A 26,355-nucleotide genomic window follows, 5' to 3' on the forward strand; every position below is an offset into this window, starting at 1 on the left:
GATGTAAAGTAAACTTTGAAAATATATATGTACTGGGTACAGACAGCAGAATATTGTATAAAGTGAAGGCCAAAACAATAATGTAAACAATTCTCAGTGACTCGGAAATATTTATTAGCCAGGAAAATGCTTGGAAGGTAAAAATATACACATGACTTTTATAAAAATATATTGTTTCAAGCAAAATGCGCCTTCGTAGACAATAAATATCCACCGTAAATTTTTATTTAATTCTTATTTTGAAAGTAATTAGTATTGCTTACATGTATATTACATGGATATATGTATGTAAATAAAATTCCCGGAAAGATTAATTGCCGAATGTTTCGATATTTTATAACAACTTCAAACTTGTTCAATTTGTCCTCCTGTTAATGGACCACCTGTCCGTAAAGTACAGTAGATGATAACTTTCTGAAAATAAATAGAAATTAATACTATAAATATTTTATAACTTTTCATAAGAAGGTCTTAGAAACAAACACATAATCACTCTCTCACTGATTCATTGTTGTACTGAGCGAACTAGATTCACCTGAAAACCGCTCTTTCGTCATTCTACCAGGCGCCCAGGTGATAGCTGGAGGCAACTTGATTTTTGCAAAACTAAATTATGAATTATACCTTCATATATATGTACGTACTGCAGTGATAACAAAATATTTCGTGGAGGATACAGTTTTAAAGTCACTGTGTGCCATATATGTACATATGTATGTACATTTAGGAGACGAAGTAATATGGGTTTCTGTTAGTAACTATGTGTTCAGTTTGTATGGAAGCTATATGCTATAGTAATCCGTACTGAATAATTTTTTTATAGATTACATGTTGCCTTAAAAAATAATCTATATCAAATTTTGTGAATATATCTTGTCAAATGTGAAAGTTGTCCATACAAGAACTTGATTCCGATCGTTCAGTTTGTATGGCAGCTATATGTTATAGTGGTCCGATATCGGCCGTTCCGACAAACGATATCTTAAAAACTGAGGGACTAGTTCGTATATATACAGACAGACGGACGGACAGACGGACATGGCTAAATCGACTCAACTCAACATACTGATCATTTATATATATACTTTATATGGTCTCTAACGATTTCTTCTGGGTGTTACAAACTTCGTGACAAACTTAATATACCCTGTTCAGGGTATAATAATAGTTGAGATGACCTCTACTTTAGTAAAAATAAACGATTTTTTCATATTTCGATAGTTTTTCGTAACTTTAATTATTTTAAAAGATATAGCTGATAGATAGATATATAGACGAGGGTTGCATCCTCTCCTGTCTACACCTTCTTCCTTGCGGAACAGCTCCTTTGTGGTATGAGGACCCTTCGCTATGAAAGGTTCAGGTCCACCATGTTAGTGGATGCTATAAAGTGAGCGAGCTCATCAGCCTGTTTATTCCTGGCTATACCTTTGTGACCGGGCAACCATATGGACTATTCAGCCGTTCTCTACACTCCTGCACCAGTAGCAATTTGATATCATAGGCAGAGATTGATTTAAGTGCCACTTTACTGTCGCTAAGTATGGTTACACATTCATTGCGATGGTTGCGTTGGAGGTTTATCTCTACGCACCGACTAATACCAAAGACTTCTGCTTGAAAAATGATCGGAAAACTTCTCATAGATAAAGAGAGCTCGTTTTCGAACCGTCGGTGTACAACTTGATTGTACTATCCCTCAGCAGTAGCTCGAGTGTGGAATAATTCTATTCAGCCTTGCTGCTAAGGGTAATCTTGAACTCTTTGGCGAAGTTTAGCCTCAACCCCTGCAACCTCAAAATTTACCAGCTGCTCGATTGCACAACATCAGTGCTTTAATCGCTTTGAACAGGTCAGGTCAACATGCTGCTTCTACCGTAGAAGAGAATTCAGCGTAAGAGCCATGGTGATCATCTCGACCTCTCTCCCCCAAGCGTTAGTTTCCCGAGGCCGGGCAGGAACCTACGTCTCGTAATTGGGACGATGATCGTTTTAGAGGGACACCAATCTTTAGCCAGGTTTAAATCACTCGCAGAGAGTGTCTTTGAATTCGCCTCTGGCTATAATAACAATATCATCCGCATATCCTTCACAGTGGATCCCATTGTCAGTTGGCAAAACTAGTAGGTCGTTCACGACAAGTCTCCATGACAGGTGTGATAGCAGTCTCTTGTAGTAGTAGAAGAATCCTGGTATCCACCACTGTGGTTTCAGCTTCTATACATCTGCGCACTGGTGTTGCCATATTCCTTTTCTCCAGTGTTCTGAGTACTTGTGGGACTTGTTGTCAAAAGCACCTTCGATGGTTAAAAAGGCACATAACGCCACTTCCTCTCCTTCCAGTGAACACTCTCTCTCCGAAATTAACTGTAATCATACTGGTACACATACAGAAGTGTAGTTTTCAGCGCCTTCGAATTTATTTTATAATAGATACTTTTTAGTAAAAAAGAAATTAGACTAATTGGCCTGAAGGATTTTGCCACTGAATAGTCTTTCCTTCCTACCTTGGATATAAAAATCATATATATCCTTGAAATATGGAAAACCTCGAATGCATATTTCAAGGATATACGCCATTGTGAGGCTATCCTTCATCAGCCGAACAAGGTGCGGCAGTAGAACCTGTTTTCCCTGTTGTTTGGGTACTGGAAAGATATTATAACTGATACCGACTAAATAATGGGAGTTCGAGGCATGGGTGTCATCCAAGTTAAAGCAGAAAACAAACCTGAAGGATCGAATTTCCATCTCCAAATCGCAACTAAGTCGTAATTAAATTGATCCATTCTAATGCAGAAGGTTACAAGTGATAATAATAACAAAGCATCAAGCAAAAACGGTCGTGGTCAAATAGCGTTTCATGAAAAAAAGATTTACTCATCCGTCTACATTAATGTTTATGCCTTCTAATTCAGTGTGTATGAAAGCTTTGTATATGGTATAGTGGTCCGATATCGGCGGTTCCAACAAATGAGCAGCTTCTTGGAGAGAAAAGAACATGTTCAAAATTTCATATCGATACCTATCTTAAACACTGAAGGATTGCTTCGCGTATATACTGGCATACGGACAGCTACAAATCGACTCAGCTAGCTTCCGACGTTTCTTTCTGGGTGTTTCAAACTACGTGGAAATCTTAATAATAGGTTGTCAAAAAAGTTTTGAGGTATTTTCGCTAGTTGGCGCTGTTTTAAACATGGACGCGCAAAATAAAGTTATAGCGTCGCAAAATGGAACAAAATAAAGAGAAAATGCGTCATATTTTACAGTACTACTACGATAAAAGCAAAAATGCATCTCAAGCCGCCATTAAAATTTGTGCAGCTTATGAACCCGATACAGTTTCCATTTCCACCGCACAACGATGGTTTCAACGTTTTCGTTCTGGTGTAGAGGTGGTCGAAGATGCGCCACGCTCCAGAAGGCCTGTCGTCGAAAATTGCGATAAAATCGCTGAATTAGTCGAAAGAGACCGGCATAGTAGCAGCCGTAGCATCGGTCAAGAGCTGGGAATGAGTCATCAAAAATTCATTTCAATTTCAATAAAAAAAAAAATTCAATAAAAATACCGCAAGACTTTTTTGACAACCCATTATTATGTATCCTCTTCAAGGTAAAAAATCTGCCAAAATTAAATAACATTATGTTATGAGTTATATATTAATTTTCGAAGGTGGGTAAGGTTAAATAATAAAAGAATATATAAAATTACAACATCAACCTAACAACTACGTTTTAATTATCTACACCGATTGCAAATTTTATCGCTCAATTAAAACGAAATTTCCCCTTAATCTGCTAATTTGTGGAACACAATTACATAAATTTCAATTTCACCAACAATGCAATTGGCGAAAGGTCACATTTTCATTCGCTAAATAAACCCTAGAAAGTTGTATTTCGAACGATTTCCGCATTTAATGCGGACTCAAATTGTTGCATTGAAATGCATCCAGTGCAGCGCTTATTAAGCGATTTGTTCAACCAAAACCATTGAATTCAATTTTACCTTCGTTGAATTTGAATTTAGTAACATTGTAATTCAGTACACGTACAACAGTTGTTGTTGTAGCGCTTAACCGACAAATGATATTCAACAGCCCCTTTAGTAGAACATTAATTATAGTGGGCGCCCGCTCTTGACCGTCAGAAATGTTAATCGGTTGTGTTGCTTCAAGTAGAATGTTACTTGATGGTTTTGGTGATTGTATTGAAGGTTTCATTTGGATTTAGAAATGCCTCGCGACATTGCTCGCATTAAAAAAAATCGCCCTGTAAGGGGAGTTAAGGTGCTTTCGTTTCATTCGCAGCAGGCTTCTAACGATCCGTCTTCCTCTGAATTTAATACTTTCAGAGCTTGACTGTTCTCATCCATCTCGACATAGCCAACATGGCTGCTGTCTCTGCATTCGCTGAACTATATCAATGTCGCCGTATATACACAAAACTTGTTGTTCTATCGGTTGCGGTATTAGCCGTTACCATAACGAAAAGGGTCATACATCTTCCACAAAACCTTTCTCTTGAACTCTCCTAATGTTGACATTGTCCATGCCTCCGCACCATACAGCAAGGCGGGAATGCTGGAGTACTTGAAGAGTTTTGTCTTTGTTCGTCGAGAAAGGACTTTACCTCACAATTGCCTCATCAGTTGCAATGGATTTCGAAGCTGACATTGTTGTTTGTGCTAATGCTGGTTCAAGGATAGACGAAATTAGCCAACAACAATAAAGTAATGACTGTCAACAGTAACGTGTGAGCCAAGGAGTTAAAAGAGTTACTATCCTCCATCACACTAACCGTACGTTCATGGTTAGGTTAAGGTTAAAGAATGCGTAACCTCGCTATTAAAGGTATCGAGTCACTCTTCCAGCCGATAGGCTCTATTTTCGTCTACTTCTTGCAACGAATGGAACAGTTTGTCAGCAACATTGTGCCAAATATTCTCCTCCAAGGCGTCGATCGTGTCGGTATTATGTGCATAGATAGGCGATTTCACCTAACCCACAAAAAATACAGCAACTCTGTTAAATCACATGATTTTTGGTACAATCAACTCACAAAAGTTTTCTTTAATAAATTGACTGTTTCATCTTTGATTTCGGTCGTCCACATCAACATCCTCTAATTTAGGCAAGAAAAAGGGATTAGTCAAGACCGCGTAGCGTTCCACAAGGAATATAACATTATGGTCTGCTTCATTATTTTTAAATATGAACTTATAACCACCGCCTACAGCCAAATGGTGAGTTTTTGATGATCGAACACGTGGCGTCTCTCGACGGAATAGGTAGATATCTCGTTTTGGACGAGATCTTCACGCAAGGGAGCTTTTGCAATAATTTTTTTTTTAATATAAAGTAGAAAAAGGTATACAACATTTCCTTTCTAATTGATTGCATAATATATATGGATTGGGTTAGGTTTCATTGACTGGCTGCCACACCATACATAGGTCGCAGGTCCTTTCTAATGCCAGATAAAGAATTCTTAAGGGGTTAGGTAAGTTTCAGAGGTACAAAAAAAAGTATCTTCACAATTTTTTGCTAATATAAACAATCATATATACACTCGTGGCCACGTAAACCTTACCACTAAACTTTCTTAAATTATTTTTCGGACTTTTTGTTCGTTCGGGATTTATTTAAACTTTGTCTTTTTTTATATTTTTGTGAATAATTGTGTTTTGTTTTTAATATTTTTGATAAATAACATGTCATTAACTTATTTTTAAATAAAAAATTTCTATACCGCAAAAAGCACAACACCTGCAAGTTTTGAGTGGTAAGGTTTGCGTGGCCAGGAGTATATTTGAAAAATGTAATATGGCATAAAAAAGGCGCATATTTGAACAATGTCTCCTGAAATTTTGATATCAAAATGTTGAAAATTCATCGTTGAGACCTCATCTCCCTGGGTGTCTCACAAAAAAATGCTCCCACCGTGGACAGCAAAAGTTATTATTTGTTCATCTAAAATTAAAAAAAAAAAACTAAATTTTTCCGTTAGTTCATATATAAATCTCATATTTGAAAAAAATTAAAATTTTCATTTAATTTTCTCAGACTTTGAACAAAAAATCTCATTGAGAAAAACGCATTTAAAGTCGGTGCGCTACACCGACCTGTCCTGATGGGTAGAACTTCCGAAGGGTCTATCTCTTAGAGTTTTATTCGGATCACTTTAAAATTTCGGGAGAATATTTTAAACTGTTTAACTACTATTAATAAAATAAAAATAACGATTTTTTGAAATTTTCAAACCCACGTAACACCTTAATACGAGCTGACGACTACGTCGCGCTGAACGTCAAGGCTTTTTGCGAAGTTTGAAAGAAACTTGATAACAAATTCTGATACTTCATCTAATTCACTGAACTGCGAAGCGCCTAGATAAAGCTAGACATCAGCAGAGCATGTGTTCCAGCGCCTCTCTTATGTCTACTTCCCAACACTTTTTACATGTGTCAACGTTAATAATGCCCATCTCTATAGAATTGTATAGCATCGACTTTTGTAATGTGGTGCATTCTTGATGAAGCTTTGTCGGAACGTCGCTTTTTGAGTGATTTCTTTGACTTTTGACTCAACTAACCACAAATATACCAAAAACTTGTATGTGGCAGCATTCACAGCGCCACAAATCAACAACGTGAAAGCACTTTTTTATTAAGTGCACGAGCACTTGAATGGAAATGTGCTCGATGCAGCGGGATATGTTATACGTACAAATGTTTATGTAAGGCAGCATAGGTATGTAAACATATCTGAATGGTAAAAAAAAATTATGATTTCTCTGCTATATACCTATATATTTATGTATGTACATAACTTTTATGACAAAAAACCGCTTTGACGTAGTCAGTTGCAATCGCTCAACAACATGATGAGGCAGGCGGCAATTTGCATTTGCATTTGTTTGCAAGCATACAATTTTATCGCTAACATTTTGGTTAGACAGTTACACCCGTCATGTAGATGATTGTTCTTGAGGCTGCATTTAGTAGCGCATTCAATAGCTGACCAACCGAGCGGCTGGCAGACACACACACACACATATGTATGTGTGTAACCATCTAGTGGCGACTATTCAAGCGTTCAAATTGTGGCAATATAAATTTTCCACAATATAAGCTAGCGTTGCATAGACGTCACAGAGCACAGCGGCCGCTGACCGCACTCTCCACAGTGCCTACACATACATGCATACATATGTAATACAATTCCGTATAGTATATGTGTTTAATCTATACACATGTGTGTGTGTGTGCAATTGCGGTGGCGCGCGGCATCTAATGTGGCGCAGTAGACTCGCGGCGCACAGGAAATCGTTGATTGACTCTATGCGAGCATAAAAGAAAGAGCGCGGACAAACGCCAAACAAACACACACATACAGAAATGTACATATCACAACGAAATACATACATATCGATAAAAAAAAACACAATTCTACAATTAGCGACTCACAAGCTCTACGCCCACACAACTACTGAACCGCTGATCCACCGCTTACCTCACACTGCTGCTTGGCCTTTGCTAGTCAGCGTTCTAGACGTATGAGCAACATCCTGCCTCGAGATAGACATATTCGTTGACTTGTATCACAGTGTTCACTGTTGCTTCCTCATCCTCCCTCCGCACCGCACCTCATAGTCATTTGCATCTGCGCACCCGCCAATGCCGCGCCGTCATTCAAATGCGCGCCGTGCTTTCAGCTAAAATTCACTTTTGCAATGATTCCGATCGATTGATTTTCATTTGATTTGATTTGATTGGGAATTTCGCTTTCTTTTGTTGGCACCGGTGTATGTTTGAGTGTAGATACGGCATAGTGTGATTTTAAAACAGCTTTTGTAATTTATCATTGAATGAATCGTTGCTTCCGATTTCGGGTGCACTGATTTGTCAAAGTGGGCAATTAGCGCTAAACTAAAGTGTGTGAAAAGTAAATATTTACGGGTATATTAGTTTTTTCTCACGAGTTGAGGAAATGCGGAAAAAATTATATTATAGAGTAAATAAGAATGGACAAAAGACAGTCAAAAATGCAAGAGAAAACATGAGGTATCTTCTTGAAATTTGGCTTGGTCTGTTGTTCAAAGCAACGGTATAATCTACGAAAAAAAGTTCTTAGAGAGATACTAGAAAATTAAATCAAGAAAAAACTTTAACTGAAATTATAATATCCTTCACAAATATAAAATATTCCCAGCAGCACTTGAATTTGACTGATCAGTTTGTATGGCAGCCACATGTGCGCTATAATAGTCTGATCTGAACGCTTTCATTTGACATTGTAGCAATGCCCTCAATTATAATATATGCTAAACTTCATGACGATACCTTGTTAAATAAAAAAGTCTACCATACAACAACTCGAGTTTGATCAGCCAGTTTATATAGCAGCTATATGATATAATGGTCGGATATCGGCGATTCCGTCAAATGAGCAGCTTCTTGAGGAGAAAAGAACATGCATAACTTTTAGATAGATTTCTAAAAAAACTAGTTTGCGAATATGTAGGCCACTTTTATATTTCGGGATTAGCGAACAAAAGAAAATTTTAATCATCGAGAATCACTTTATCCTTTTTTAAAATATTTTCCACTAAGATCTACATACATATATAATTTTGAATGCGTTTGAACCTATTATCAAAGCTATTTTGCAACTCTTTTGAGGTTTCACCAAAACATGCGTTTTGAACGCATCAACCGCCTGTTCCGGTGTCGAATATGTTGATCCATTAGTTTATCTTTTACGTACGGGAATTAAAAGCAGTCATTCGGTGCCTAGTCAGGACTATACAGTGGATGACTCATTATATCAATATTTTGAGTGCTCAAAAACGAAATTGTTTCAGTCGAAGTGCGAGTACTCCTACTGTGGTGGTGAAGAGTGATCCCTCTTCGGCGCTTGGTTTTCCTAATTTATTGAAAGGCAACTAGCAAACAAGTTATTGTGTACCCCTCAGAATTTATTGTTCTGGATTGTTCTGTGGTATGGTTGCGACATGTTCAATTTTTCCAGACAAACAGGCAACCAGTTGCTTTCAAGTGCTTCGTACGTGAACAATTTTTATTAGATTCGGCCCATCTTGAAACAACCATACAGTCGATTGCTATTTACTTTCGGGCACGTAAACATAAGTCCATGTTTCATCATCTGTCACGATTGCATAGACGTGTTTCGAAGCATCGCTATCGTATTTGTTAACAATTCTCTCAACCCATCGACACGAACCTGTTCTTGTGCGTGAACAAATACTTTTTATAGTCAAATGTACAAGCAATATTGAATATAAGCTGGTTCTATTAAGCTTATACTTAGTTGTCTCTTATCTCACGATAGTTCAAATGACGATCTAGAAATGTTAGTAGGTTACAGAGTCAATAGTTTCCGGAGCAATAACTGATTTGGACGACCTTTACGATTGAATTCACCATACCATCGATAAACCCTGGTCCTTGGCTGAGCTTCATCGCCAAAAATTGACTTAGGTTCATCGAAGCACGGCCGAAATTAATAGCGCTCGTATGTCAAAACATTCTGAGTATGTATAGTATCAAAAACGTCAAACTTTAAGGTTGCCAAATCCCAAAATATAAAAGGAAACCTACGTCTTAAGTAGGCTCGGACTAAGTTGGCTTAGGTTTCATTCTAGTAAGATGCTTATAAATCTTTTAATAAATCTTATGTTCATATGTATCATAGCTTTTCGTACAGATATTTCTCTTATTAAGTAGGACGATTATAGTTCAGTGTTTTGCTTCAGTTATTACAAATCTTTAAAGAAAGACGTTTCTAATAAGGCTAGATAAGCAAAATGGCAAAGTAGCATAATATCAGTTTCTGGTTATTATACGAGTATCACACGTATCTTTGGGAAGCCTATTACTTCTAAATGGAAACAGAATTTAAAGTATGATCTCTCCAAAGAAAGTGCAGAATTCCATAAGCCTATGCCACAATCAATCCCTTGGGTGGAAAATACAAAAGTTGTAATTTGGATTTGAGACAAACAGACATTAGGATATCATTTCAACATATAACTGCTATACAAACTTTCCTATTCTTCTTCTTCTTAATTGGCGTTGACATCGCTTACGCGATTATAGCCGAGTTAACAACAGCGCGCCTGTCGTTTCTTCCTTTCGCTACGTGGCGCCAATTGGATATTCAAAACGTAGCCAGGTCCTTCTCCACCTGGTCCTTCCAACGGAGTGGAGGGGTTCCTCTTCCTCTGCTTCCCCCGGCGGGTACAGCGTCGAATACTTTCAGAGCTGGAGTGTTTTCGTCCATTCGGATATCATGACCTAGCCAGCGTAGCGTCTTTTAATTCGCTGAACTGTGTCAATGTCGTCTTTCCTATTATATTAGTTTGTCAAAAAAGTCTTGCGGTATTTTCGCTAGTTGGCGCTGAAAGCGGGTAGTTCTAGTTTTCTTCGTCACATCGGGTCATGCTATCTATACCTTTTGGTAAAGCTCATTTCACGTGCTAACACTTGTTTGATTGATTGTCGTTTCTTTTAAGTCGTTCGTGAGTTATATATAGAGCAAAATAAAGAGAAAATACGGCATATTTTACAGTACTACGATAAAGGCAAAAATGCATCTCAAGCCAATAAAATTTGTGCAGTTTATGAACCCGATACAGTTTCCATTTCCACCGTACAACGATGGTTTCAATGTTTTCGTTCTGGTGTAGAGGTGGTCGAAGATGCGCCACGCTCCGGAAGGCCTGTCGTCGAAAATTGCGATAAAATCGCTGAATTGGTCGAAAGAGACCGGCAAGAGCTGGGCAAGAGCTGGGCATGAGTCATAAAAATTCATTTCAATTTCAATAAAAAAAAAATTCAATAAAAATACCGCAAGACTTTTTTGACAACCCATTATATCATAAATCAAGCCATATGTTGTCATGGTCTCACCTGAACATATTGTTCGAACATTGTTTTGGGGAATATTCCTTGTCAAATTTCAGGGAGATAACTTTTAAAATAAAAAAGTTTTCAAAACTTGAACGGTCAGTAAATGTGGCAGCTTCATCCAGTAGGGATCTGATATCGGCGACTACGACAAATGAGCAGCTTCTTGGGGAAAAAAGAACGTGTGCAAAATATTAGTTCAATGGCATAAGCAGACAGACATTCAGTATTAATTTCATTTTGACTAACATACACACATATGCAAATATCTTAATAAGAACTCAGTTATGTAGACATTTCACTTCTTATTCATTTCCACTTAGACTCTTTATTAGAACATTAGAAGACTTGTGTACTTATGAATACATATAAACCGCGTATTCCTATATACTACGTATCTTGTTCTTACAGTTCATTTATACCTACGCTCGACTAGTGTATCTGTACCTAAATGAGCTATGAAATATTGTTTCCTCTGACACTGAACTTTATGAATTGCGCTAAAGTGATTATCTCATATAAAAAAATGCAACTGTAAATGTCGTTTTAGTCAAATGAGATCGGTGTGTGGCAAAATATGAGTATTAGTATATATATACATATGTGTGTATATAGTACATGTATGTATTTATTTGAAGAATTTGTATCTGTTGAAATGTGGCACATGTGAGTGCTAACAGCAGACATATATTGTTTGGTCCATGCCACATGTCGTTTCGAAATTTGCTTAATTGGGCATTGAGTTCGCAGCTTTGACTATAAAGTATTTTGCATATTGTAAGGAAGTTTTAATTTCACTTTTAGTTAAATATAAAACGAAAACGGTTATTGATGCATCATCAGTAATCCATTATAGAAACTAAATGAAGTCTTCTCAGTGGAGGCATTTCTTTTCTGTTTTTTCTTTAAGAAGTTTATTAATCGAAATAAATTACTTATACGTTAAATGATTAGACTTTCAAATCAGATAAGATTGATTAATAATGACTAGTAAAGTAAGTAGCTGGACAAGCTGGCCGACAGAAGTAATGCTCGAAAATTTTACGAAAAAATGCGACGACTAACAGAGGGTCTCAAGATCGGAGCAAACTCTTGTACAACTCATAGAGGTGATCTAGTGACTGAAACCCAGAGCATACTAAAATTATGGAGGAAACACTCTGCGCCAACTATCGTAGGATAAGCCTCCTCAACAACGCACATAAGGTTCTATCGACCTGGAAAATCAACAACTGACCAGATTTTCACCGTGCGCCAAATTATAGAAAAGCACCGTGAAAAGAGAACCGACACACACCACCAAAAAGCTCCGTCAGGATCGGAAAGGACCTCTCCGAGCAGTTCGATACCAAACGAGGTTTCAGACAAGGCGACTCCCTTTCTTACAAAACTAAATAGAGAAGGTATTATTGACCTTAACCTCTTCTCTAGAATGGTTAAGGAAGCGAAGCCAGTGGGTCTGGTAGTGAACGAGGGCAAGACGAAATATCTCCTGTCATCAAACAAACAGTCGTCGCACTTGATACTTGTCTCCCTCGTCACTGTTGACAGAATCCAATGTGGCTTAACGTGGATATCTGCCTAAGGAGGCTCAAATCCACGGTGTTTTCTATTACTAGAAACACACAGATCAAAACAATGCGTTGATCAGCGCCCCAAAGCGTAAGTGTGTGCACCCACACTACACTCTGGAAAAACCAAGGTATGAGTGCCTGCCACACACACATACACTTTGGTGGGACTCCCTTTCCACCTTGGTCGGGTGCGAGGCCCATCTAAAACCTCTGCCGTACTCTGGGTCCGGCACCCGGCCGCAGTGCGACTCCACATTGGACTAAGTCCTTCCTGCATTTAGGTTTAAACCACAGCCACCACGAATCTCCCCAAAGGGCCAAACCCAATGAGCAGACTGGAGCGAACTCCAGGGGCGGCTGCTCTCCGTGGTAACATGTTTTAGTCTTTCGTGTGACCTGTAGCCCAAGCGACTGTTTGCGCTACTGCCAGTCGAGCCCCCAAAAATTCCAAAACTAAACCCGACTGTATGATCTTTTTGTTATCTCTTCAATTTTAGTGTTTGTTATATAATCGCAATGGTCAATGAAATGGGTCTGGATAGTATTTCAATATAGCACGATGAATTTTCTCAAACAATCTCTGACCATGCCGACATTCAATAAACCAGACATGTGAATGTCGGACATAGTGCATTTGGATTTTAGTCGCCTCATACGACAGGCATGCCTTACCGCGGGAATATTCTTATCTCCCTCCCCGCAGGGAGCGTCACTGCTGACAGTCATAACTTCGAAGTCGTAGATAATTTCGTCTATCTTGGAACCAGGTTTAACAGCAATAACAATATCAGCCTCGAAATCCAACGCTGAATAGCTCTTGCCAACAAGTGCTACTTCGGACTGATTGGGCAATTGAGAAGTAAAGTCCTCTTTCGACGAACAGAAAAGTCACTGATTGTTCCCGTCCTACTATATGGAGCAGAAGCATGGACAATGACAACTTCTGATTAGTCGACGTTATGAGTTTTCGAGAGAAAGGTTCTGCGGAAGATTTATGCGCTTTGGCAACGGCGAATATCGTATTCGATGGAACGATGAGCTGTACGAGATAAAACCCATATTGACATATGTAGTTCAGCGAAAAAAGTGACAGCGGCTCCAAACAGCTGGTCAAGTCGTCCGTATGGATGAAAACATCCAGCGCTAAAAGTATTCGACGCTGTACCCGACAGGGGAAGCAGAGGAAGAGGAAGACCTCCATTGGAGAGATCAGGTGAAGAAGGACTTGGCTGCACTTGGCACCTCGAATTCGATTCTCGGAATTCTTGGTGTCTAAGCCCGTAAAGAAGAAAAATCACTTAAAAGTGGAACAGCAAGTGTTCTAAGACTAGCGGAATCCAAAGAGTTCAAAGTTTTTTTCGACACATGTAGAGGTTCATGCGTTTGGAACCAGCGCAAGATACCTCAATTAGATTGGCAAAAGTGCTTCGATAATTGATCATTTTCTTTACTCTAAAAATAATTTGTTAAAGTTAGGCTTGTTTTAGAACTCTAGTGGCCTAACCACTTAAACGAAGTGACAATTCAGGATGCTAACTTGAGAAGCGGTCAAGCTGTTAACTAAAACTTTCAGTGAACCAGTGAACTAAGTCAAAAATAAGATTTATTAGTAAAAAATGGCATTGAAGCCACACTGATTTAGCAAAGAATTCTCATACAGTTAAGAGATAATGTATCTTCATAGCATTTCAGACGTTGAATACTCATTCACGCTTCTAATATCATACAAATCTTTACAGTTATATACTATGTAGATCATATTAAGAATTAAGCTGCTGTTTGGAATGATCTACAGTCCATTATACAGACGCGCGCAGCTTTACAGCTAAATTGCTTGCCGTCAAAGCTACTCACATGCATATATATCTATATCATATCATATATATGTATATCATACTTATATAATGTCATATACAAATTGTATATTTTAGTTAGTTTAATGGCACTTTAACTTTTGTTGAAGCGCGATAAAAAAAATAATTTTGAGCACAAGTGAGTGTGCGTGAATGACACGAAAACATACTTATATACATATGTTTATATTGCAGCACGACCGTGGCGTCCATCTCGACCCACAGCCCTAAAACCGTATTCAGCCATACAAGTCAATGAAGTGCTGGATAGTATACAGCGTCCCACCGTTGTTCCTTCAGCTCCCAATTCCCGCACATAGCGCAGTAAACGCCAACGCAGCGAACGCAAAGTGTCACCGGTGACGGCGGTGGCGGTAATCACACGTAATCACCGAGCAACAAGAGATTTTGTTTTTGATTGGATGAATACAATACAGATTGAGGCTGTAGATTGAATCCAGACTGGGATGCGGTGATCATTCGTTAAAGCGTGGAGTCCTAAGAAACACGCACTTGCTAGACTGTGGCGGATGTCGGCAAACGAACGGGTAATGTTTCTTGAGTTGCCACAATAAGTTTGAATAGGCAGTCAACTTGCTCTTGTGATCTTGTTTTGTGATTTCTGAATTATCAGTGTTAATTTGTAAGTGCTTTTGTTCGTTAAACACTTACATAATCGTTACGCTGTGAATACGGGTTTTGTAAACTACATTTTTTATCGCGTTGCGTCATTATCCTTACAGGATAAAAGCTAAATTTGAAGAAAAATTACGTGCGTGCTAAGAAAAACGTGTGGAGTCTGCTCCTTAAAGGATATAAAGCAAAGGATTGTAAAAAAGTTCTCAAGGATAACTACTTTCTCTAAACAAGGATAACTATTAGACTCATTTATCAGTATGCCAACAGCCGCTGAAGAATCGATCGATGCTTTCCAGCATTACTACTCGCGTCCACCAGAGCGCCCGAAGTCGCGTTCATGGAAACAGGTGATTTATGATCCTGAAGAAAAAACTTACTGTGGTCGCACAGTGGACAGTTGGGGTGAGTACTAGAAATAAATATTATATGAGAGAGATCTAAACTGTCTAACTGGCAACATTTGTAAAGCTTCAATAAGATTTCTTAGGTGTGTTGAATACCCTGAGAGTAAACTGCTAAAAAATTGTGTATCACAAACACAAAATAAAAATGGTAAACGTTAAAAAAAAAATTAATATTTTTTTTTGTTTTTTGATATTTCGATAGGTTAGATATAAGAGATCAAAAATATGTATTTCCATAAAAGGATTCCACAAAACTCAAATCATTTTGAAAGTTATAGGCGTTTTAGTGTCCCAGCAACTCGGTTGATTTTTGATATTAATTTATGTTGATATTAAATTAAAACTTGATGACGTTTTTCCAGAACTATTTTTTCTTTGATCGGATGTCACAATATTTCAAGTTCTTTTAAGCCAATTTACTTGACATTTTGCATATTTTTACTTTTATCGTATGAAAAAACTAAATATAAATACCAATTTTTGTTGAAAACGAGCTGACGTTACAAAAAAAGTTGAAACTATGGTCTCAGAGGAGAGTATTGAACATCTCGATTATGAATATTTCATTATGTAAAAGCTCTGTTCGCTTTATTATGCCAATGAAAAGTTGACAAATTAACATAAGTTAAGCTGCTAATTCTCCGATGACAAATTTGTAATTCTTCGGATATAATCACAGCGATTTTTTCCTGTTCAAAGACCAAAATTAATTAATTTTTTTCATATTTGGATAGGCTATCCTTTAAAAATATTATACTAAAAAATGATATTTTAAATATTATTGAGTTACAGACTTGAAATTTTTTCGATCGTAGGTCATCGTAAGGCCAACATGTTCCAATAGAGAGTTTTTTTAGATTTTATCCACGGAGTAGGCCAAAAGTACTGCAATAGTGAAGGACCTTTTTTTCAAAGTCGGATATTTTATTTATTTTTCAAATCCTCTCCTTAAAATTTGAAAATAATTGCTACAACAGTTTTACTTTGATCCCTAAAATCTCCATCTTAAGAGAATGATCGCTGAAAAGTAATTACCGACGGTGAGGCATATTTTAAAGCAACGGTCCGATTGCTTATAAAAAAGGCATCGAAAAGTTGGAATGCCACTCTGATCGATGTTTTTACAGGAACATATATCAGATACTATATATAATACCTGAAAATCAACACGATATAAGCTGTGTCATTTCAAAAATTTCAGCAAGAGCTCCATGCCTATCTGACTGTGTTTAATACATTTAATGCTCTATTTAACACATCATACTTATGGTCGACAAAAATTTGCTGAGTCGTTAAATTTGCATGATCATCTTTTTTATGAAACATTCTTAAGAAAATTTGTATTTTTTACAGTTATTTTCTTATATCCTTACGACGGCGTTAATTATTCTAAATTTTTCGAATTTCGAATTAAAAGCAGAGAGTTAACTGTAATTAGTGCCATAACCTAGCCGTTTTGCGAGGAATATATGAGTAAGAGTACTTCCTTCTAGTGTATGTATTTAATATGATTCGCGATTAAACGTTCAGCAATAGGCTAGGCAGTTGGAGGTTTAAGTTAGTTAGAGGTGAAGTATTCGTCATAGAAAATATCAAAGCTTTTTGCGAACTTTAAGGGCGACTTGATAAAGTTATGAAAGTTGAACTAAGTTGAAACTCCGAAGCTCCTAGCTATTTAAGACGAATTCTAGATTGTGTTGGATATAGGCATCGTTACATATGCCCATCCGGCTCACATGTGATGCCCGTAGGTTGTGAATTTTCAAAACCGCGCGGGTAAAAAGCATGCGAGTTTTCCTAAGGTGCACTTCCACATGATCTTGGCGATCCTACATGTACATAAGGCATTCCATCTCGGCCTAATCCGTCTGTCGGCTTTTTCAGAAGTTTTATTGTTTATCGATTTTACGTATTTCCTTTTAAGTGTGATGTTTAGCAATAACTCGATGAAAATAACAGCCTTTTTCTGACAGACGACGCATGAGTCATGTTAAGCCGTCATTTTATTTTTGTTCGGTATTATTTGGCATTTCATCTTCGAAAGACTTAACCTGAACAACGTTTACAAACCTTTCAGCTTATTACGAAAATTCTGGCAGCTCTTGACAAAAGAACGATTTGGTGTGGTTTGTGGGCTGGAGGAATTATCGGTCCATTATTCTACAAATTAAGATGGTGAGAACGTAACCATCAATGGTTACCATTATCGCGCCATGATAACCGACTATTTGAAATCTGAAGCTCGTGATCTCGGCGACATTTGGTTTCAGCAAGGCGGCGCCACTTCCTACAAATCGTATCAATCAATGCATTTATTGAGCGACCACTTAGGTGAGCAGATTATTTCACGTTTTTGGTCGATTGGCCATCTAATGCCGTGTGATATCACACCGATTTACACTTTTTCCTGTGGGGATATGTAAAGTCTAAAGTCTATGCGGATAATCCAGTTTCAATTCAGGTCTTGGAGCAATACATCACGCTTGTCATTTGCCAGCTACCTGTCGAAATGCTCGAACGAATGATCGAAAATTGGACTCAAAGTATGGACTATCTGACACGTAGCCGCGGCCACCATTTCAAAGAGATTATGTTCAAAAAATATTTGCCAAAGAATGTTCTTTTAAATGGTAATAAACATTACCCATTAACTTTGAAGTATCTCTGTTTTTTCTTTAAAAGAGTAGGGAGCCGCGAAATAGATTGCCCTTTAGTAAAAAATTTATTCTAGGTTTCATGCAAAGACAGAAAAAGTCTTTTTTGCGTTGTCAGAAATCGCGTGTAACTCAAAAAAACTTAAATTTTTTTAAAAAAATTTACTGAGAGTCCTTCAAATATGTACGAATATATGGAAATTCATATTTTCCTTAGGTTGTAACTCTAGATTTGGCCCTTAAATTCCATTACTCAGTAATTGTTTTAACAACGGTACAAATTTCGACATTTTTATTAACAAAAACCATACATTTGAGCTTATCTTATTCGAATACACAAGTATTTACTTATTTATGGACAAAATTTCATTAAAAGTAATAATGCCTAAAAATTCAAAAAAAAAAATAATCTTAAAAAAAATTGTTGTCTCATAACACCTGTGAGAAAATATAAAGTTTACGAAACTTCAAAAATCATTATTTTTCGCCTATGCTGCAACTCTTTTTTGCAATCTCAGCAAATTTTTCACAGTGCATTTACAGTGGTGCATAACATACGCACAGTTAAGTGCATTGAACTATGTGTATACTAGAAACTCTACGAGTAGTGGTACATATTTCGGAGCTGTTTACCAGCACTCTCCGCACACCTGAACTGCATAACTGTGTTTCGGTTTCGCAGATACACAACGGTCTGCATGCGAGAGTTGGTTGAGTACAACCAGCGTCAGTATACATATGTGTGTGCGTGAATTATTTTACCCGGAGTAACGGCCAGAGACATGCAACCCTTAATAATAGGAAAGCAATGCGCTCAATTTAGATGTATGTATGTGTGTGTAAATCCGCATCCGGAAAACAGGAAGAAACTCAAATTTGCGCTCAAACGCTGGAGTAGCGTAGCGAACACACGCTCGTGAGGCACAGACTGAGTGATGAAGTAATAAAGAATGGGCGCGTAAAATTTGCGAAAACCATCAGGTATACAGCACACGCATACAAGTATGTATGTATGTATTTTTGTGAGCATGTATGTGTGCATAATTGTTGATTCATTGTTATGCCTCTGCCTATTGTTCGTAATGGAAATGATCAACCGTGTCTCCCATAAGCGGTTGCTTGGTTTTGTGTTTGAAGCACTTAAGTAGCAGGCATGAAGAGAGCATTCTACGCTCTGTTCCGCGATTTTTTTGCAGATGACATATTTTGTTGCGTTAAAACCAGTACGAAAATTGCGGCAGCGAACATATTTTTATACTAGGGTGTGGGTGAAATGCTTTTCGAATATTGTTTTAAGCAAAAAAATACTCGTATTGAAAAAAAATTTTCATAACTTTATTTCTGTTTCTATTTGATTTTCTTAATATACATATTTACATTTACAAAACATGCTAAACAAGCGATGACCAAGCCAGAATTGACAGTCAGAAAAGTTTTACTGTGTTTGATGGAATTTGTATTTGAATCATCAATTTAATGTTTTTTTAGACATAAATACTATTTTTAAGAAAAAAATCTCAGCCGCCGGCGAAATTTTCGAAAACTTTATGCGGCAATTGCACCCTTATCTCGGTAAAAAATTATTGTTCCATTGAAAACCACATGTTTATAGAAACAACCGTGAGCGGCTCCTCTCTTAATTCAGATCTATACTGGCAACAATAGTTCCGTCTAAAGAAAACTATCGCCCAGAAAGGTGCAGGATTGCCCATTAGAAGAGAAATCGTGGTCAATCATAATAAGGCCAGTGGCGATAGGCGCTCGTCAGAAATTCGGAATCTTGGTTAAGAGGTTCTTATGAATCTACCCTATAGTCGGGATCTGGCAGTATACTTACGAAAGTTTTCGATAGAAAAGGTCTCTTTCGATTCTCGACATTTTTTCTCGCATACAGTTTGTAGCTATAAAAACAGGAAATAGGCTAGAGAAATTCTTCTGCCCATTAAAATAGAATGTGTCGTGCTGCAGCTAATATACTTTTATGCTGGTAGACCAGTTTTGATAGCTGATACAATGCTTAAGGGAACGACGGCCATTTTAAAGGTTTTCTCGGTTTTTAAGGTTTTTTTTCTGTGCTTTCCTCGGTGAGTACTGCGTCGAGCACTTCGGAACTCACAAAATTTTTTAAAGGTGATAAAGAAATTTATTTGGAAATAATAACGGGTTTTCTCAAAAGGGACGATACAAAAATAGACCGATAGGAACAGAAAACGAGGTCATATTTTTCCCCATTTCCCGCACTTTTGACATTCCTCTTCAGTAAGGTTTGACTTTTCATCATGGAAAGATATACGATCCAGCAAAAAGTAGAAATTATTAAAATTTACAACCGAAATTCGGAGTCAGTGACCTTAACTTTAAGAGCGCTATGTCCAATTTATGGTCGTCATAATCGTTCTGACAGATCAACAATTGAGCGTTACAGTATAAAATGTTCCCGTGCCAGTAAGACAAAGAACTGCTCGTAGGGTCGAGAATATTGCTGCCGCTAGCGCATCAATTGAGGAAGACCCAACTCAGTCTCTCACACGTTGTTCTCAAGCGTTGAGCATCTCTGTGACGTGGTTGTGGCAAATTTTGTGAAAAGATCTTGACCTACATCCTTACAAGATCAAATGGCTGCAAGAACTGATGCCGCTTGACCACCAGAATCGTCGTGTGTTCGTGAATTGGGCTAAACAACAATTTGAAAATGATTCGGATTTTCATCGAAAAATAATTTTCAGCGATGAGGCTCATTTCTGGCTGAAAGGCTTCGTCAATAAGCAAAATATGCATTATTGGTCAGCAGGCAGTCCACGACATGAGTCACCATTGTATGCGATATATCTAAGATTTGGTGCGCTTTATGAGCAGCCGGCGTCATTGGGCCGTACTTCTTCCGTGATGATCAAGACTGGTACGTTACTGGAAATGGGGATCGCCCCTATTCTTGATATGGACTTGGACAATATGTGGTTCTCTAAGAAAATAATCTGTGCTAAAGTTTTTCAAAGAAAAATATTATATATATACTATAGTGGTCAGATCTGTTGCCTTAGGCAATATTCCATACCAAATTTCTTGAAAAACGGTCGTCAAATAAAAAATTTTCCATATAAGGACTTTCTAGTTTGCCAGTTAGTATGTCAGCTAATGGCTATATAGCGCCCCGATATTGGCAATTCCGACAAATGATCTGGAGAGAAAAGAACGTGTGCACAAGTTTAGACCGCTATATCGAAAAATTAGGAACAAATTCGCGTTTGTAAAGACGGACATGGGAAAATCAAATGAGCTCATCAAAGAATTTTCGCAATAACTGTTGGAACATTAAGATTCTAATTGAAAAACCAGTTTTTGCCTTTCGCATAGCCCTGAACTCGATTAACGAAAGGCTCGATAAATGATCAGCTATTATACTTGCTTGTGTTCTTCATTTGGTATATTTTTTAATAATTAAAATTCATCAGCTGATTGCTATTTTATCAAAGCACACAACTAAATTTACAGTCTGGACAACAACCCGAAAAATTGCATGCCAATTTCAACACGATTTGAATTCGATTAAGAATTAATGCAGTAAAACAAGATTTTTATTTTGTAAAATAAGATTAATCAGTGCTTTAAATGAGCAAAGAGCAGTTAATTGATCAATTGGTTGTGCGAAAAGGCTATTACGCTGATATTTATTATTTATACTAAATATAAGGTCTCCGACGTTTCCTCTTGGGTGTTATAAAATTCGTGACAAACTTAATATACTCTGTACACGGAATTGAAAGAAAGTTAAAATAATCAATTTTTTCTGACTTTGGAAACCAAAGCAACTCACCCTAGTAATCACATACATATGTATGTACAATGTAATTAGCACTAAAAATTGAAGTCAGAGCTATAAATCATTGTATGTATGTATGTATTTGTATATAAGCGAATGACTTCGTAGAGTAAATGTGCGAATGACTGCATCACAACTTCTTCGTCTGCAGTGGCGCCGACGAAACGCTCCACGCACAGCGAATGCAACAAATAACAACCAAGCAATTGCTGCTGTCGATGACACTTTATTTTGCTTTATGGCTTTTTTGCTGTTGTAGTAGAGTTATTTTGGCACACGAGCAGAAGCATGCGTAAATGAATGCATATTCATACATGTAAATATGTATATTTATAAATGTGTATATAAATATATATGTATGCATGTATATGTATGTATGTATGCTTATATCCAGTATGTACATTATATGTATGTATATCTCTGTGGTTGGTTCTCTGTGGTTGTGAGCTCTTGTATCTTCGTTGACATGTTCATCGTCATATTGGGGTCAATGCGATGCTGACTGGAACAAAACTCATGCTAAGTGTATATACAAATATACATACATATGTATATATAAATGTATGTATACATATAAGTATATGTGTGTGTGTAATGTAGAAGCACGAAGACGGCAAGTGGAGTCAAGCACTAAAATGTTGCGCTGAATCGAGGCAACAACACAGAAGTCTTTAGCAGCGCGAGCTAAAGAAGGGTGAGTGGGTGGTTGATAGACAGACAGGCAGGCAAATAAGTGACCCGGTCATGTGCTTACAAACAAGCGTACGTGTGTGTATGTATGTATATGCGTGTGAAGGGTGTTCTACTTCTTTGAGTAGCAGCATGTTATGGTACAATATTTATTTTTATGCTTTTTGTTGTTGCCCTGATTTTTACTTGAATGCGAAATGAAGATGTAACGCCTCGCACATACAATTTGACACATGAATGTATGTATACATAAATGTTTTGTAATTCAACTTCTTGGTGAATATTTGTATACATATCTATATATGTATGTATGTATATAGATACGTAAATAGCCGCGCTTCACTTGCTCCTCAACGCCGTCTATTATTTTTGTACTACAAACTTACACAGAGCATAACATAGCTCAGCTTTGCGGCACCACAAAGCACATTAGAAGAAATATTAAGAAAAATTTTATTACAAAAACAAGAAAAAGCTTTAACTTTAGTTGTACCGAAGTTCAAATACCCTTAACGGGTTCAAGTTTTCCTTACAAGAACTTTATTTGGATCGAAAAGTTTATATGGCAGCTATATGCTATGGTAGTCCGATCTGAAATTTTTTTTCGGAGATTATAGCGCTGTCTTGGATAATATTATGTACTAAATTTTGTGAGCATATCTCTTAAAATAAAAAAGTTCTCCATACGAGGACTTGAATTTGATTGCGCAGTTTGTATGACAGCTATATGATATAGCGCTCCGATCTTGAAGATTTCAATAAGTATTATAGCGTTGTCTCCAAAATTCATCGGTGCGAAATTTCATGAACATATCTTGTCAAATATGAAAGTTTTCCATATAAAAACTTAAATCTAATCATTCAGTTTGTATGGCAGCTATATGCTATGGTAGTCCAATATTAAAAATTTCTTTACAGATTATAGTGCTATCTTATGCAATAATACAAACCAAATTTCGTGAACATATCTTCTAAAATAAAACAGTTTTCCATATGAGGACTTGAATTTGATTGCGCAGTTTGTATGACAGCTATACGATATAGTGGTCTGATCCAAAATATTTCACCAGATATTATAGCGTTGCTTCAAAAAACCATCTATGCGAAATTTCATGCACATATCTTGTCAAATAAAAAAGTTTTCCATATAAGAACTTAATTTTAATCGTTCAGTTTGTATAGCAGCTGTATGCTACAGTGGTCCGACATCAGCAAATCCAAGAAATGAGTATCTTCTTGGTAAGAAAAGGAAATTAGTAAAATTTCAGAGCGATATCTTTTAAACTGAGGGACTAGTTGGCATATCTACAGGGGCCAAATCGACTCAGCTCGTCACACTGATATTTTAAATACACGATATTTAAATTAAAAAGGCATATTATTTAGTCTTATTTCCCACAGTAGCAAATACATGTTTTATACGCTCTCCCACCCTTCCTTCTGGTTTTTTACAAACCTCGTGGCAAACTTAATATACTCCGTTCAGGGCATAAAAAAACGGTAATTTAAAGTTATTGCCACTGCAAGGCAAACCAAAACAAATGCAAAATCGCGCTCTCACCCTGAGCGCACTTTAAGCGCCAACAGCGCACACATTCGCAGGGTGGGTCCCCTGGATTTTTCGTATGTTATTTACACTCGTACACTCAAACGCGCACTCAAGCCGTTTGAGCGAGTTTTGAGTTTTGTTGATCGCTTGGTTGGCTGGTTGTTGGGTTCGTTGGTTGCTTGGTTAGGCTTGTTGGCTGGGTTGACCGGTTGCTTGGTTGCTTTTTAACGTGGTCTGAGTCTTGTTCATGCCACTAGCTCGGCACATACTATGCGGTCCGCGTACAGTCAATAGTATAGACAAGTTTCAGTCCACTTGAGCACATTTATGTTTTGAGACGCGCACGCAAGCTACACTCCAAGCGTGTTTTATTTCTTCATTCGTCATCATTCAATAGCTAAATAACACAAATAACGCGCAAGCAAACAAAAAACCAGCGCTGAGCAGCTGCTTGTTCGACTGCTTTGCCGCCTTAGCGAGTTGTAGACGACGACACGTTTTTCAGTGTGTCTTTTACCTTACGGGAGAGTTGGCTTAGTGAGTTGAGTTGGTGCCGAAACGGTAGTGTGTTGATTCATAATTTCAAAATATATACAAATATATATATGAAAAATGCTGGAAAATATATAAAATAGTACAAGTGTTTAGTAAAAAGTTTGTTGTGAAAAGCTATAATTATTAAAAAATGCAGGAAAACAGCTGCATTTTGCACGCGTTCCAAGCAATTTCTACATTTTATCGTGCTCTGTGATTCAGCTTAAAAAATGCTAGCCAACTAGCAGTGGCAGCTCTCTTACACACACCCAAAACCTCGTTTGTTCGTTCGAACGTGAATTAAAAACTTCAAAGAAAAAAGGTGTGGTTGTATCATTTCGAGCGCTCTCTCTTCTGTCTTCAAGCCACTTACTTGTAAACTTTGCTAGCATAGGCTTGAGACAAAAGCATACGTTTGCTCGCAAGCCAGAGTTTAAGACTTGATATTCGTCTACAAAGAGCATGACTAATTTTGACTGAGCACATTTTGTGATAACGCCCGTTAGACGTGATAATATTTGGCAATTCGCACAGATAGTAAAGAATTTCATTAAAAATAAAAAAACATACCTCTATATTATGCGAATGACTACAAACAAATTTTGAAAAAGAAAATGATAAACAAAACGAAGAAATAACACGAGACGATGATTTAAAAGAACAATTTAAAAACAGTATAATTAACAAAACAATATACACAGTTTGTAAAAATATTTCAAACCGTACAATAAAAATAAAAAAATAAATAAATGTTATATTTATAAATAAATTAATTTAATTAATAAAGCTATAACCAAAATAAAAATTAAAATTAAAATTTATGAAAAATAAAAAAATATAAAAGTAACAACAAAACACCTCTCTTCAACTCAGATCTTAACTAATTATGAAATAAAATGTCATATAAAAAATATTTAAAAAAATTGTGATGCAAAAAAATTTTTTTTTATTGGATATATAAGTACATATCGAAATAGAGTAAAAAAGAAGTATATACTACTGTGATCAAATTGAAAGGTGAATTTTGTCCATTTCATCTCCTTCAAAGTAATCCCCTCCCGCTGAAATACACTTACATATGTATGCCAACGAATTTTCCAGTCATCATAGCACTTGGAAAAATTCTCCGTCATGATGGCCATCAGAGCCTTCTTCGATTCAGCTTTTATATACTCAATTGAGTCAAAACGGTGTCCTCGGAGTAGTCATGTGAATTTGCTGAATAGCCAGAAGTTACACGAAGATAAATCAGGCGAATACGGTGGTTGCGACACGATATCAGTTGAAAATGTGGCGAAATGATCAAGAATAACCAATGCAGTATGAGATGGTGCATTATCGCACTTCTTGGATCAATAAATTCAGACATAGTAAAAATCTAAGAATTCACTTTTAGAGCCTCGAGCTGATTCGAAAAACACGCCGAGTATAAATTAAAAATTCACCTTTCAGTTTGGTCACAGTAGTATAATAAAAAAATTGTGTAAAAAACTAATACATATAATATTAATCTAATCCTTAAAATTACTAAAACAAGAAATGTATTTGAAATTACAAAATATAATTAAAAAACTAAAATAAAATATATAACAGATGTAATAATAATTTGAGAAAATCTACTACGGTTTGTTAAATATATAAAAGTGAAAAAGTAATAAAGACTACCTGTAAAACTTATATATTTAATATTAATATAAAAAAATAT

At 36.8% G+C, this 26,355-nt stretch overlaps 1 protein-coding gene and 1 long non-coding RNA gene across 3 annotated transcripts in view; one reads left to right on the forward strand and one right to left on the reverse strand.

Annotated features, from left to right (window-relative positions):
• Positions 1-218: 218 nt before the first annotated feature.
• The window catches only part of LOC126752936 (uncharacterized), a 65,086-nt gene continuing 38,949 nt past the window's right edge, over positions 219-26,355 (reverse strand). Inside the window, exon 2 of the long non-coding RNA XR_007666064.1 lies at positions 219-414. This is a non-coding gene — a long non-coding RNA (uncharacterized LOC126752936). The remainder of the gene's footprint in view (positions 415-26,355) is intronic.
• Positions 14,829-26,355, forward strand: part of LOC126752931 (sodium/potassium-transporting ATPase subunit beta-2) — a 30,674-nt gene continuing 19,147 nt past the window's right edge. Inside the window, exon 1 of one of the 2 annotated variants that reach the window (XM_050463976.1) lies at positions 14,829-15,401. In XM_050463976.1, coding sequence (XP_050319933.1) covers positions 15,257-15,401 — 145 coding nt within the window. In that variant the 5' untranslated portion in view covers positions 14,829-15,256. Of the gene's footprint in view, positions 15,402-24,390; positions 24,678-26,355 lie in introns of those variants that run through there. The other variant, XM_050463977.1, reaches the window with a different exon arrangement.

This window comes from Bactrocera neohumeralis, chromosome 3 (assembly GCF_024586455.1).
Source record: "Bactrocera neohumeralis isolate Rockhampton chromosome 3, APGP_CSIRO_Bneo_wtdbg2-racon-allhic-juicebox.fasta_v2, whole genome shotgun sequence".
NCBI classification, from domain to species: Eukaryota; Metazoa; Arthropoda; class Insecta; order Diptera; family Tephritidae; genus Bactrocera; species Bactrocera neohumeralis.